Source organism: Vitis riparia, chromosome 4 (genome assembly GCF_004353265.1).
Source record: "Vitis riparia cultivar Riparia Gloire de Montpellier isolate 1030 chromosome 4, EGFV_Vit.rip_1.0, whole genome shotgun sequence".
In the NCBI taxonomy this organism is placed as follows: Eukaryota; Viridiplantae; Streptophyta; class Magnoliopsida; order Vitales; family Vitaceae; genus Vitis; species Vitis riparia.
In genome coordinates, this window is record NC_048434.1 from 16,466,817 (window position 1) to 16,479,936 (window position 13,120).

Sequence of the window (13,120 nt, forward strand, 5' to 3'; positions counted from 1 at the left end):
TCACCAAAGCTTGCAAGTCATGTTTATGATCATGAAGACTCTTGAGTCAATGAATGTAGTAGCAAAGCGAGTTGCACCAGGTCGCAAAATCTCTGTCCATCCTTCTCCTTTTCTCAACCAACTTAACAAAGTAACATGATTATAAACTAAAATTGTCACCTTTGATACACATCTTACAAGTTCAGCAACATGGTCCATCTTACTAATATCCTTAAAGATCAAATTAAGACAATGAGCTGCACAAGGTGACCAATTAATGTGTTTATGCTTCTGAGAAATCAATCTCCCCGCGACCACATAATTTGCTACATTATCAGTGACTACATGAACTACATTGAGTGGACCAACCCATTCAATCACCTCATCAAATAACTGAAACAAATTAGTTGCATTCTTAACAATGTCCGAAACATCAACGGATTTCACAAACAATATTCCTTCAGGACAATACACAAGGAAGTTGATGAGTGTTCTTTGTCTATTATTTGTCCAACCATCACCCATTATTGTACACCCAACTTTTGCCCAAATTGCACGATAAGAGTCCACAAGTAACTGAACTTCCTTCTTGGCATCCTTTAAAAGATTAACCCGTAGTTGATGGTAATTTGGACCCTTATATCCAGGACCAATTGCAGATATAGCATCCAACATTGGCTTGAAGTAAAAGGAATTCACTGCATTAATAGGAATGCATGCATCATAAAAGAATCTCCTAACTGCCATATCCGCTCTCCAAATAGCTTCTTTCCCAGCTAGTACACCCCTCATGGAAGGTTGAGCTCCTTGAGTATTTCTTGGTGCAAAATACTTATCCACTGTTGATTTTTTTCCTTTTTCCACTATTAGCTACCATAGGACTTTGCAATTCTTGAACCTCTTCTTCACCTTCTGCCATATCCCATTCAAATTATGACACATTAAGACTATAAGGATTTCTACATTCATATGCTTCTTGGGTTGCTTTCTTAGAATTCACAAACTCTTGCAAAGAATTTTCCATTCAAAATCTTACATCAGGAGGAACCGATTTACATGGACTAATATCTCCTTTCACTCCAGCAAGATGTTGTTTCATTCTATGAATACCTCCACCTTTTGTAATCTTTTTACAATACAAACAAATAAGAGCTTTCCTTCCATTTGCATATCTTTCTTCAGAAACATGCTCCCATGCAGGATCGGTCTTACTTCTAGTTGATTGAGAATTGGTAGTTGAATCTTGACCAGATGATGGAGTCAAGTTTGATTCTATTTTTTATTTCTCTATCAAATTAGAAACAAAAAACTCACATTAACGTAGAGAATGGAAGTCATCAACAATTTAATGATTTATAATCAAGTCATCAACAATTTATAATAATCACATATCAATGGGTAAATTTGTCTAAAGGAATAATGGTCATTATAACAAGCATGTTTTAATCCAATTATAAATTTATCTAAATTCTAAAGTAATTTTGTAGAGATATATTGATGGGCAAACTCCACAAATATCTAAACAAGCATATACGCCTCTGTGAACTTTTAATTATTATTATTATTTTTGGCTTATTGCTGGTTGGTACTGCAATTTTTCCTCTTCCTTACACGACAGAAAATGCCAATAATACAACCCTAGGTAAAAACATTTAATAATTTTGCTTACAAATTACTTGGAAGTCAACAACTTAATGGGTTTGTTTAGGACCAGGTGGGGATTCGTGACAGTACTTGGAGGGACTGAAGGATGTTGATTATGTTCCTTTTAATGTAAGACACAACCCATTTGGACAGCCTGCAATTACTCTCTCCCATCCTGATTGGGGTTTCTACTCCAAAATTATTCTCCATTTTCAAAATGAAGAGCCGCCCATCACAACTTCTAAATAAAATTAAGTTGCTAAATAATTTTCTATTTTTGCGTGGAATTTTAAGATATTAAGTTTCCAGTTTGAACATGCATATTTCTATTCCTATTTACAACAGCAACGACAAAAATAAAGTGCAACACAACAGTATTTGATTATGGCTTTCACCACTTGGCAGAATGCCATAAATGAAATCCAAACAAGAATATGTTCATCATTCAAGCATAGAGACAAAGGAGAATTTTAGTTCACCCACTTGATTTTCCCTCTTTTCAAAGTTCAGACAAGTTCGGGAGGACCCCTAATCATTTGAAGACAACCACTTAATATTGCTTTAAGAACCATGACCTTTAATGCACAACAAAATGCTACTTGGAAATGAATCAAATGATCATTGAGTTCCAACTTCTTCATTTTTCAAAAATAAAATTCCCAAGTGGAGACTCGTAATAAAAATTTGTCGTGTACCAAAACATTACAAACTTCATAGGAGGAGAGGGGGGAAGCTACCAGTGTGCTTGTCATGGGCCGCCGACGGGACCTGTGTGGATGTCGCAGGCCGTCGGCGGGATCTCTCTTGGTGTCGTGGTAGGGATGCGTCGACGAGAAGCGGATGAGAGGGGGGAAGCTACTAGTGTGCGTGTCGTGGGCCGCCGGTGGGACCTATGTGGGTGTCGCAGGCGGTCGACGGGATCTGTCTTGGACCCTTGGTGTCACGGCTGGGACACGTCGGTGGCGGGCGGAGGAGGAAGGGTTGGAGTTTGGGGACTGCAGCAGTGCAGCTTGGAGATTTTCGTTTTGTTAAATAGGACTCTAAAACAACGTCATTTTGATGCCAGAAGCATCAAAACGACGTCGTTTTGATGTTGTTTTTTTAAAAAAAAAATTAAAATCAATTGAACCGGCCGGTTCCAACCGTCCGGTTCACCGATTGGACCACCGGTTCAACTGGTTCGACCCCAGTTCGATCCCCATCTGGTCCAAATGACCAGACCGGACCAGAACGGTGACCGGCTGGTCCGGTCCGGTTTTTAAAACATTGATTTTTTCATCTTGGCATATTTCATCTAGCATTGCCCTCCTACATCCTTCGATGCTTTAGTATGCAATTGTGGTCATCTACCGAGTTGTTTTTAAGCCCTTATTGATGGTCCATTGAGACTATGTCGATCACTAGTTTTTGGAATTTTTTTTAGTAAGATATTTTGGAGAAATTAAGCGAATCCCAACTTTGCCTATAGTGACACTTTAATTCTTAGTTTAGGATTTCATTTTTTATTGATTTATAGTACATTTAGGTTTGTTTAGATTTTTTTAAAAAAAACCTTAATGTCATAAGATGAATTCATGATTTGGATTAATTGATAAGAAATTCCTTTTTTTTTTTTTAATGTACAATGAAGGTTTGGTATTTAATTAAGAAATGTTTTTTTTTTTTTATGAAAATAATTTAATTTGATTCAATTATTTTTGTTATTATTGTTTTATAAATTATAGAAATCAAGATGCTTAAATGGGTAAATTGAGAATTAATGTATTATGATTATTGGATGCATATTTTAAGTTTTTATGCTAAAATGACATTCTTTTTAATACCCCATTAATCACAAAATTAAAATTCAAGTTTATTATACCTACTAAATTCAAAATTCAAATGTAAAATAAGATATATTATTTCTCTTAATAATAACCATATTGAGATAATATTCTCACAAATTGTAAATTAATATAGGAGTTTGAGTTTTTATATTATTATTAAATCCATGCTTAAATAATACAAAAATGTGTTTTTTTTATTGATAATAAATGTATTATCTATATTGTATTTGTAGATTTTAATAACAAATTCTTTCTGTTTCTTATATGATCCTACATATTTTAAATAAAGAATTTTGATTTGATCATCATCCAAAGTCTCTTATCTATCAATCCACCAAGCCATCATAACCCCATGCATTCCAAGACCATATTATTCAAGTCTACATCACCCATACTTAAAAAATATTCCTTCAAACATCACACCAAAGGCGTATTTTCATTTCTCGCAAAAACACACCTTAACCCATGCATAAGCCATTAGCCGAGGCCCCATTTTTCTCTTACCCATCAATTATTCTTTCTTGCTACAACTCCATTCCTAGCTGCCTAAAAGCACGCTTTAAAACCATGTATAAAGCATCAACAAGATATCCATTTTTCTTTCATCCATCTCTCCCACTCACATCCATCAACTACCTTATCGCCTACGCTACTTCTCACCACCACCGCTAATAGCCACCTTCTTCACTACACTCCCCAAGACCCTGACTTTGACCCTAGTTTTTGGCTCCCAATCGAAACCCAATCCCAAGAAAGCAAGTCCCATGCAAGGCCAAAAACCCACTCCCATTGTAATACCCGGGTTTTTAAGGACACATCAAATTCTAGGAGCATAAAGTCTTTCATAAAATTGTGGGTCAAATGGTCAAAAAGTGTGGTGAAGATCCACGTGTTTGTATCTAATTAGAAGAGATTTTGGAAAAGTTGGTCAAAAGTCAATAGTTTGAAAAATATATCACGTCAAATGTAAGGAATAGGAATTTTAGAAATTAAATTTAGATTTGGAGAAAAATTTAGTCATCACATAATTGAGATTAGGTTTTGAAAATTTGAATATTAAGTACGTTACAGGAATTGATTTAATTATTATCGGGTAATTATAAAAAAAAATCGTAGTAAGAAAAACTTGGTAAAAATTTATATTATATCAAATTGTTATAATGGATAATTAAAAAGAAATTGAATTTAATTTTATAACGAATCAATTTGGTTTTTATAATTGGAATTTAACTTTATAGAATTACGAAACATTAATTGGAGTTGAATTGAAATTAAATAAAGAGTAAATTATGATATGTGAATTTAGAAAAAAATTATATATATACAAAAGGGATAAATGAATTAAATGTGAATTTTATGAATTTAACTTTTGAAATTTTGATGCGATTGAATAATTTGATAAATGAAGTATATTAAATAAAAGTTATACCAAAGAGTTAAAATTTTGATTTTTATAAATTGAATTACTAATTAATTTATGGAATTAAATTTTAGAATATTACTTAAATTTTTTTTGGTAAATAAATATTGGTAAAATTAATGGTTATTACAAATTTCAACTTTTTTGTTGATGAAAAATTATTTTATTTATTTTATATTTTTATAAAGTTGAATTTTATTAATAGTTAATTATATTATGTTTTAAGTGAATTTCAGAGTAAAAATGCTTCAAGTAATTATTGTCAAATTATACTTTTTGAAGAACAGACCTGTAGTAAATTAAATTACGAATACAGTAGTATGTTTCGTGAGGTGGAAAATCATAAGTGGGTATAGTTCATAATTACAGAAGGTGGATTTAAGATTAATGGTTTTAATTTATTAAGAGAAAAGGACGTGCATGGTATTTTAGGATTTTTTTTAAAATAATATTATATATATATATATATATATATATATATATATATATATATATATATATATATATATATATATATATATAAGTGAGATGGGCGTTGGAGTTGAGAATAAAGAAAAAAAAAAGGAAAATGAAATAAGAAAGTGGCAGAATGAGGCTTAGTGCTGCTGTAGGGGAGAAAATTTTCGCTGGATCTTTGGCAGGCCGTTTGGACAACCGAACGTCGTCCATTTCACCTTAAATTTGAGGGGGTGTTCTACTCGACGAGGGGAACAATTCTACGATGGCTGATCTTATTTTTAACGGTCTGATTCGTAGATCTGTGATAGGGAAACCTAACCCTAAATCTTTAATTAAATGTGTTTTTCCTTGGAAAAAAAATTGTAGATCTTGTCATTTTGAGTTAAATAGGTAATGTTTGTGCTGTAGGAATTTTATTGGATGATTGAGAACTTTTTTGGAATTTTTGTGATTTCAGGAAATTTTGTTTGGTTAATAAATGGTTGTTTTCGGGTTGTTAAAATTGTGGAAAAATAATAATGTTTGATTATTGGAAATTATTGGAATGGTTGGAAAGTTATAAAATGGTGGTATATGTTATAATTTATTGATATGTAAATTTTTGAGAAATTGTTGGAATATTTTTGGTGATTTTATTGAGGAAAAATAATAATGTTTGATTATTGGAAATTATTAGAATGATTGGAAAATGATAAAATTATGGTATATGTTATAATTTACTGATATGTGAATTTTTGAGAAATTGGTGGAATATTTTTGGTGATTTTATTGTGGAAAAATAATCATGTTTGATTATTGGAAATTATTGGAATGGTTGGAAAATTATAAAATTGTGGTATAAGCTATAATTTATTGATATGTGAATTTTTGAGAAATTGTTGGAATATTTTTTATGATTTTATCGTGGGAAAATAATTGTATTGGATTATTGGGATTGTTGGAATTGTTGGAAAATTTTGGAATTGTGACATGATTGTAATTCCGATGATATTGGTGATACATATGAATGAGAGTAATTAACCTTATGGCATGCATTTGCATCATGGTTATGTGAAAAAAGGATAAAAAGTGTGAAAAGTGCATGAAATGACAAAAGAAAGAGAAAAATGAAGAGTGATGAAAATTAAAAGTTCGTGTGAGGCGAATTAAGAAGGGAGAGAGATCCTAAGGTGAAGGACCTAAAAGTTTACCTCGGGAAGACTCCGAATGGGGAGTGTATTTGGGTATGGACGCATATCATTTGGTGAAAGCCTGAAAACGACAGAACATTGTATGATTGTGTGTCACACGTTCATATGCATTTCATTTAATTGTTGAATATTGTTGAATTGTGTATAATATTAAAGATTAAATTATGTGGCTTGATCAATACTATTGAGATGTTTTTTTGTGTTCTTTGGAACTTAATAATCTCCATTAACCCTTTGGGTGTTAGGCACCCTACTGAGCAATGTGGAATGCTTACCCCTTCCTTTTTACATATTTTTAGATGCAAATATCACTCCTAAGGATCCACAAGTGGGGTAGGGAGGATTTCAAGAGTGGTGTATTTGTTGTGTTTGTTGTATTAAAACTTGTATTAGTAAACTGTGAACTATGGATTTGTAATGAGGTCCTATTTTGATTAAATTGTTTAAGTGTAAACTTTTTTTTTTGGATTGTAATGATAATTATTATATCTTGTTGCTTTTGAGTAGTGATTGGGATATTGTTAGTTGGTGGGAACCCTAGCGTGATGTATGTGTAGAAAAAAAAAATTCAAAGCGTTTTGGTTTACTGCCAGCGTGGATTAAGAGGAACCCTTAGGGTTAAACCTTTTACCTAAGGTCATGGGCCAAATTTTGGGTCTCCCGGAATTTGGGTCGTGACACCCATAAAGCCAAAAAAATCATCGTATGACACTTCTCGGAAATCAATTCTCAATGTTAATGTATATTATGGGTATATTATGTTATGGGCTTTAGACCCAGTTAGGTTACTTGTACCGCACACATATGCCTCCTATATAAAGGCACTGATGTATATTCTTTCACTCAAGAAATACAATACAATCTTTCAGTATTTCTAACATGGTATAAGAGCCACTGCTCTGACCCTTTCTTAGCAGTCTGTCTTCATTAGTGTGACTTCCTTTCTTTTTAACGCTTCCGCCATCACAACTGCCGCCGCAGCCTTTTTCCGTTGAACCTCTGACGTCATCCAGGCGTCGTCCTTGGGTTCCAGACCTGCAGCCACCGTCCTTAAGGAGTTTCACACCGCACAAGATCACTGTTTTTCGCATCACCGCTGCGAATATTGCTCCGATTTCAATTTTGACGGTACCACTGAGATCATCCAGCGCCGATCTACACATTCGTGGAAACCTCATCGCCGTCGGAGCCCGCACGCGCCACCACGCGCCTCCACTCGCCAGGCTTATTCTGCTGACATCATCATCTCTGCCACGTCAGCCCTAGCTACGTCACCACCGCTGACGTGTCAGTGCCATGCTAGCCCTAGCTGACATCATCTCCATGTCATCCGTTGACCAGCGTTGACCATTGACTTTGACCAGCGCTGACATTTGACTTTGACCGTTGACCAACTGTTGACCGTTGACTTTGACCGTTGACTTTCCAGGGTTGATCGGGTTCTCCTTACCCAGTTTTTTTGAGTAGATTTCACCTTTGCAGTCTGTTTTTGCATATTGTGTCTCTAAATGGATAACAAGGATATTTTTCTTTCTCGCCCCATCAATACTATATTGGAGGGAAATAAAAATTACTTATCTTGGTCTCAAGCTATGCGCAGTTTTCTTAAGGGTCGCATGCTTTGGCATTATTGTACTGGTGCAATGACTATTCCTGTCAAGGGAGCAAGTGAAGGAGACGCTGTTTTTCTTAATCGCATGATTGAATGGGATAGTCATAACCACATGATCCTCACATGGATTTGGAACACTTCCATTCCCTCTATTTCCAATCTGATGGACAGCTTTGATGATGCAAAATCTGCATGGGATATGTTGGCCAAAAGGTACTCCACTACTCATGGATCCCTGAAATATCAGTTAGTGGTTGAATTACATCAACTCAGGCAAGAACCGGGGCAATCCATCAATGACTATTATGATCAGCTTCGCTTTATTTAGGACCAAATTGACCTTTCTGATCCAACTTGGACATGCTCAAAAGATGCTCAGTAATATGCTTCCATTAGAGATGAATTTCGCCTCTATGAATTCTTGATGTCACTTCACAAGGACTTTGAGCCCATTTGTGGTCAGCTACTCAATCGCAGTCCTGCTCCCTCTCTTGATACTGCTGTAAATGAGTTGGTTAGAGAAGAAGCTCGTCTTGCAACCCTTCAAGCCCAGAATAAGCTCAATGTTTTGGCTATCACTCCATCTACTCCACTCATAGAGCAACCCCAGCAATCAGGTGATTCTTATGGCTCTAGCAATCGTCGCAAGTAGACCAACAAAAAGTTCTGTAACTATTGCAAGCGTCCTGGCCACACCATTGAGACTTGTTACCGTCGTAACAAATCTACTGCTGTTGTTGCTAATATTGAGCCTACTCCGCCAATGGCTTCCACCTCAGTTGAGTCCAAGTCTTCTGGATCTACTATCAACCTCTCCTCCACTGAACTACAGGAGATCATAGCTCAGGCTGTTCGTATGGCTGGTAATGCATCTCTTTCCACTGCCTTATCTGTTCTACCTGGTAAGTCTCAAACTTGGCTTTTTGATTCTGCCTGCTGCAATCACATGACACCTCACTCATCCCTATTCTCCAAACTTGACCCTACACCACATCCTTTAAATATTCATATAGCTGATGGTTCCACCATGCATGGGAATAGTCTAGGTTTTGTTTCAACCTCTAATCTTTCTGTTCCTGGAGTCTTCCATGTTCCTAACCTATCCTATAATTTGTGCTCTGTGGGACAATTAGCTGAACTAGGTTATCGCCTTATTTTTTACTATTCTGGGTGTATTGTGCAGGATCCGAGGACGGGGCAGGAGCTTGGGACCGGTCCTAGAGTTGGGCATATGTTTCCCGTGAGCAATCTTCATCTTCCACCTGTTGCTCCTATTTCTATTGCTACTGCAGCTGCTGCAGTTTCTTCCTTACCTTCTCTTGCACTTTGGCATTCTCATATTGGTCATGCATCATCTTCTCGGGTACAACAGTTAGTGTCTAGGGGTCTATTGGGTTCTGTGTCTAAAGACATTTTTTATTGTACTTCTTGTCAGTTTGGAAAATAGCCAGCTTTGCCTTTTAATAACAGTGAATCCATTTCTAATAATATTTTTGAGTTAATTCATTCTGATGTTTGGGGACCTTCTCCTATTGCTAGTATTGGTGAATCTCGATACTTTGTTGTTTTTATTGATGATTATTCTCATTATAGTTGGATTTTCCCTATGAAATCTCGTTCCGAAATTTTATCAATATATAACAATTTTGCAAAAATGGTTGAAACACAATTCTCCAAATGTATCAAAACCTTTCGATCTGATAATGCTCTTGAATATACTCAACATGCGTTTCAAGCTCTGTTGCATTCCTATGGCACTGTACATCATCTAACTTGTCCAGGTACCTCTTAGCAAAATGGTCGAGCCGAAAGAAAACTTCGTCATATTCTTGACACTGTTCGTGCTCTGCTTCTTTCTGCCAAAATTCCTGCCCCATTTTGGGGTGAAGCGGCTCTTCATGCTGTTCATGCAATTAACCGTATTCCAAGTGCTATCATCCATAATCAGACTCCGTATGAGCGTCTCTTTGGGTCACCCCCTGTCTATCATCACCTTCGCTCATTTGGATCTGCTTGTTTTGTTCTTCTTCAGTCTCATGAGCACAACAAACTTGAGCCTCGCTCTAGACTTTGTTGTTTCCTTGGTTATGGTGAAACTCAAAAGGGGTATAGGTGTTATGATCCTGTCTCTCATCATCTTCGTGTTTCTCGTAATGTTGTCTTTTGGGAACATCGATTGTTTGTTGAACTCTCTCACTTTCGTTCTTCCTTGACTAACTCCTCTGTTTTAGAAATCTTTCCAGCTGAGTCTCTTGTTCCTTCTACAAATACTTTTGATCCTCCTTTAGACTTCTCTCTAGATATTTTTTATGCTTCTCTTAGACAGGTTGCAGATGAACAGATTGATGACAAGTTACCCCACTTTGAGACTGGGTCCCCTGCTCCTACTCTGCCTGAAGATCCTCCACAAGACATTCCACCTCACCACTCAACCCGGGTAAGATCCATTCCTCCACACCTACTTGACTATCATTGTTACACTGTCCTTGCTACACTTCACGAGCCTCAAACCTATCGTGAGGCCTCTACTGACCCTTTATGGCAGATTGCTATGAAAGAGGAACTTAATGCATTAACCAAAAACCATACTTGGGACCTGGTTCCTCTCCCTCCTGGACAGTCTGTGGTTGGTTGTAAGTGGATCTATAAGATCAAGACTCGCTCTTATGGATCTGTTGAGCGCTACAAGGCTCGTCTTGTTGCCAAAGGCTTTACACAGGAATATGGGATTGATTATGAAGAGACTTTTGCTCCAGTTGCTCGTATCTCATTTGTTCATGCTCTCTTAGCTGTTGCTGCTGCTCGTCATTGGGACCTTTTTCAGATGGATGTTAAAAATGCCTTCCTTAATGGGGATCTGAGTGAAGCAGTCTATATGCAACCTCCTCCTGGTCTCTCTGTTGAATCAAACAAGGTTTGTCATCTTCGACGTGCACTTTATGGTCTTAAACAAGCCCCACGAGCTTGGTTTGCCAAGTTCAGCTCCACTATTTTTCACTTGGGTTACACTGCCAGTCCGTATGATTCTGCCTTATTTCTTCGTCGTACTAATAAAGGCACTATTTTGCTTCTTCTATATGTGGATGATATGATCATAACTGGTAATGACCTTAGTGGCATTCAAGAACTCAAGGATTTTCTCAGTCAGCAGTTTGAGATGAAAGATCTTGGACATCTCAGCTATTTCCTGGGTCTTGAAATTACTCATTCCACAGATGGTCTTTATATTACTCATGCCAAGTATGCTTCTGATCTGCTGTCTCAAGCCGGACTCACTGACAGTAAGAATGTTGACACTCCAGTCGAACTTAATGCGCATCTGACACCCTCCGGGGGGAAACCATTGTCTAATCCTTCTCTTTACAGACGATTGGTTGGCAGCTTAGTTTATCTCACAGTTACTCGTCCAGACATCTCCTATGCTGTTCATCAGGTGAGCCAGTATTTGTCTACTCCACGATCAACTCACTATGCTGCTGTTCTGCGCATTCTTCGATACCTGAAGGGTACCATTTTTCATGGCCTTTTCTACTCAGCTCAATCTCCTCTTGTACTCCGTGCATTCTCTGATGCTGATTGGGCAGGAGATCCTATTGATCGCAGGTCCACTACAGGTTACTGCTTCCTTCTTGGTTCTTCTTTGATTTCTTGGAGAAGTAAGAAACAAACTTTTGTGGCCCGCTCCAGTACTGAAGCAGAATATCGTGCCCTTGCTGATACCATATCTGAGCTCCTTTGGCTAAGATGGCTTCTTAAGGATTTGGGTGTGTCCACATCCTCTGCTACTCCCCTTTATTGTGACAACCAGAGTGCCATTCATATTGCTCACAATGATGTCTTTCATGAACGAACTAAACACATCGAGATTGATTGTCATTTTATCCGTTATCATCTTGTCCATGGTGCTCTTAAGCTTTTCTTCGTCTCCTCCAAAGATCAGCTTGCAGATATCTTCACCAAGTCACTTCCTACAAGACGCACTCGTGATTTAATTGACAACCTCAAGTTGGTCTCACATCCACCTTGAGTTTGAGGGGGGCTGTTAATGTATATTATGGGTATATTATGTTATGGGCTTTAGACCCAGTTAGGTTACTTGTACCGCACACATATGCCTCCTATATAAAGGCACTGATGTATATTCTTTCACTCAGGAAATACAATACAATCTTTCAGTATTTCTAACACTCAAGAAATCCTTCAACCAAGAGTAGGTCGTGTTCACCGCTCCGCTATCCAACGACCTCGTTGCTATCATCGGTGGAGGAAAAGCGGATCTCAGTTGTGCTCTTTATTTGGAGAAAGGGGGGTTCAGTCCACGGTGTTCAACACGAAGATTCATGGGCTGAGAGGAAGAATGAGAACTAGAATGATTGATCCTCAACCATTGATATTTGATCATACGACTCAGTTTTTCATTGTAAGTGACCCTCGGTTTGCCAAGTTGGTTGATGGATGGCTGGAGAAAAGTTTGGTTCAACAGTGGCAGAGTATGATTGGAGAGCTAGTGAGTCGGCTTCACATAAACTCACTGAAAATTTACAGCTAAAAACTGGAACTCCTGCACATGAGAGAGATCACCATAAGCCATGCAAGGGAGCATGTTAGTCACGTTCTCTGACTGCCATGCATCCAGTGAAGCGGTTTTTGAGGAGAAGTCTTCAAAAGAGAATCTTTTCGATTGCGGGAAGATAGAGATCGTACCAGAAAGAATAATGGTGGCCATTCTGGAGGCTTCAGCAACTGTGAGATGAGAGTTCTCCATCAATATAAAGAGATTTTTGGGTTTTTTTTTTCCTATTGAGAGCTTGCTAGTGCGTTTTTAGAGTTCTTCATTGCCGAAATAGCTCACCACTGTTAAAATCTTGTTAGCACTCCAATGGAGTTTGTCACTATCGAAATAGCTCACTACTGTTGAGAGCTTGCTGGTACGTTTATTGAGTTCACTCCGACAATATTCATCACGGCCGTTACAGTCCACCGATATTGA

At 37.2% G+C, this 13,120-nt stretch overlaps 1 protein-coding gene across 1 annotated transcript; it reads right to left on the reverse strand.

Annotated features, from left to right (window-relative positions):
• On the reverse strand, positions 1–726 carry LOC117913281. Its single transcript, XM_034828231.1, has one exon. It carries the CDS (start codon positions 724–726, stop codon positions 1–3), a length of 726 nt encoding a protein of 241 aa, XP_034684122.1.
• Positions 727–13,120: the final 12,394 nt, after the last annotated feature.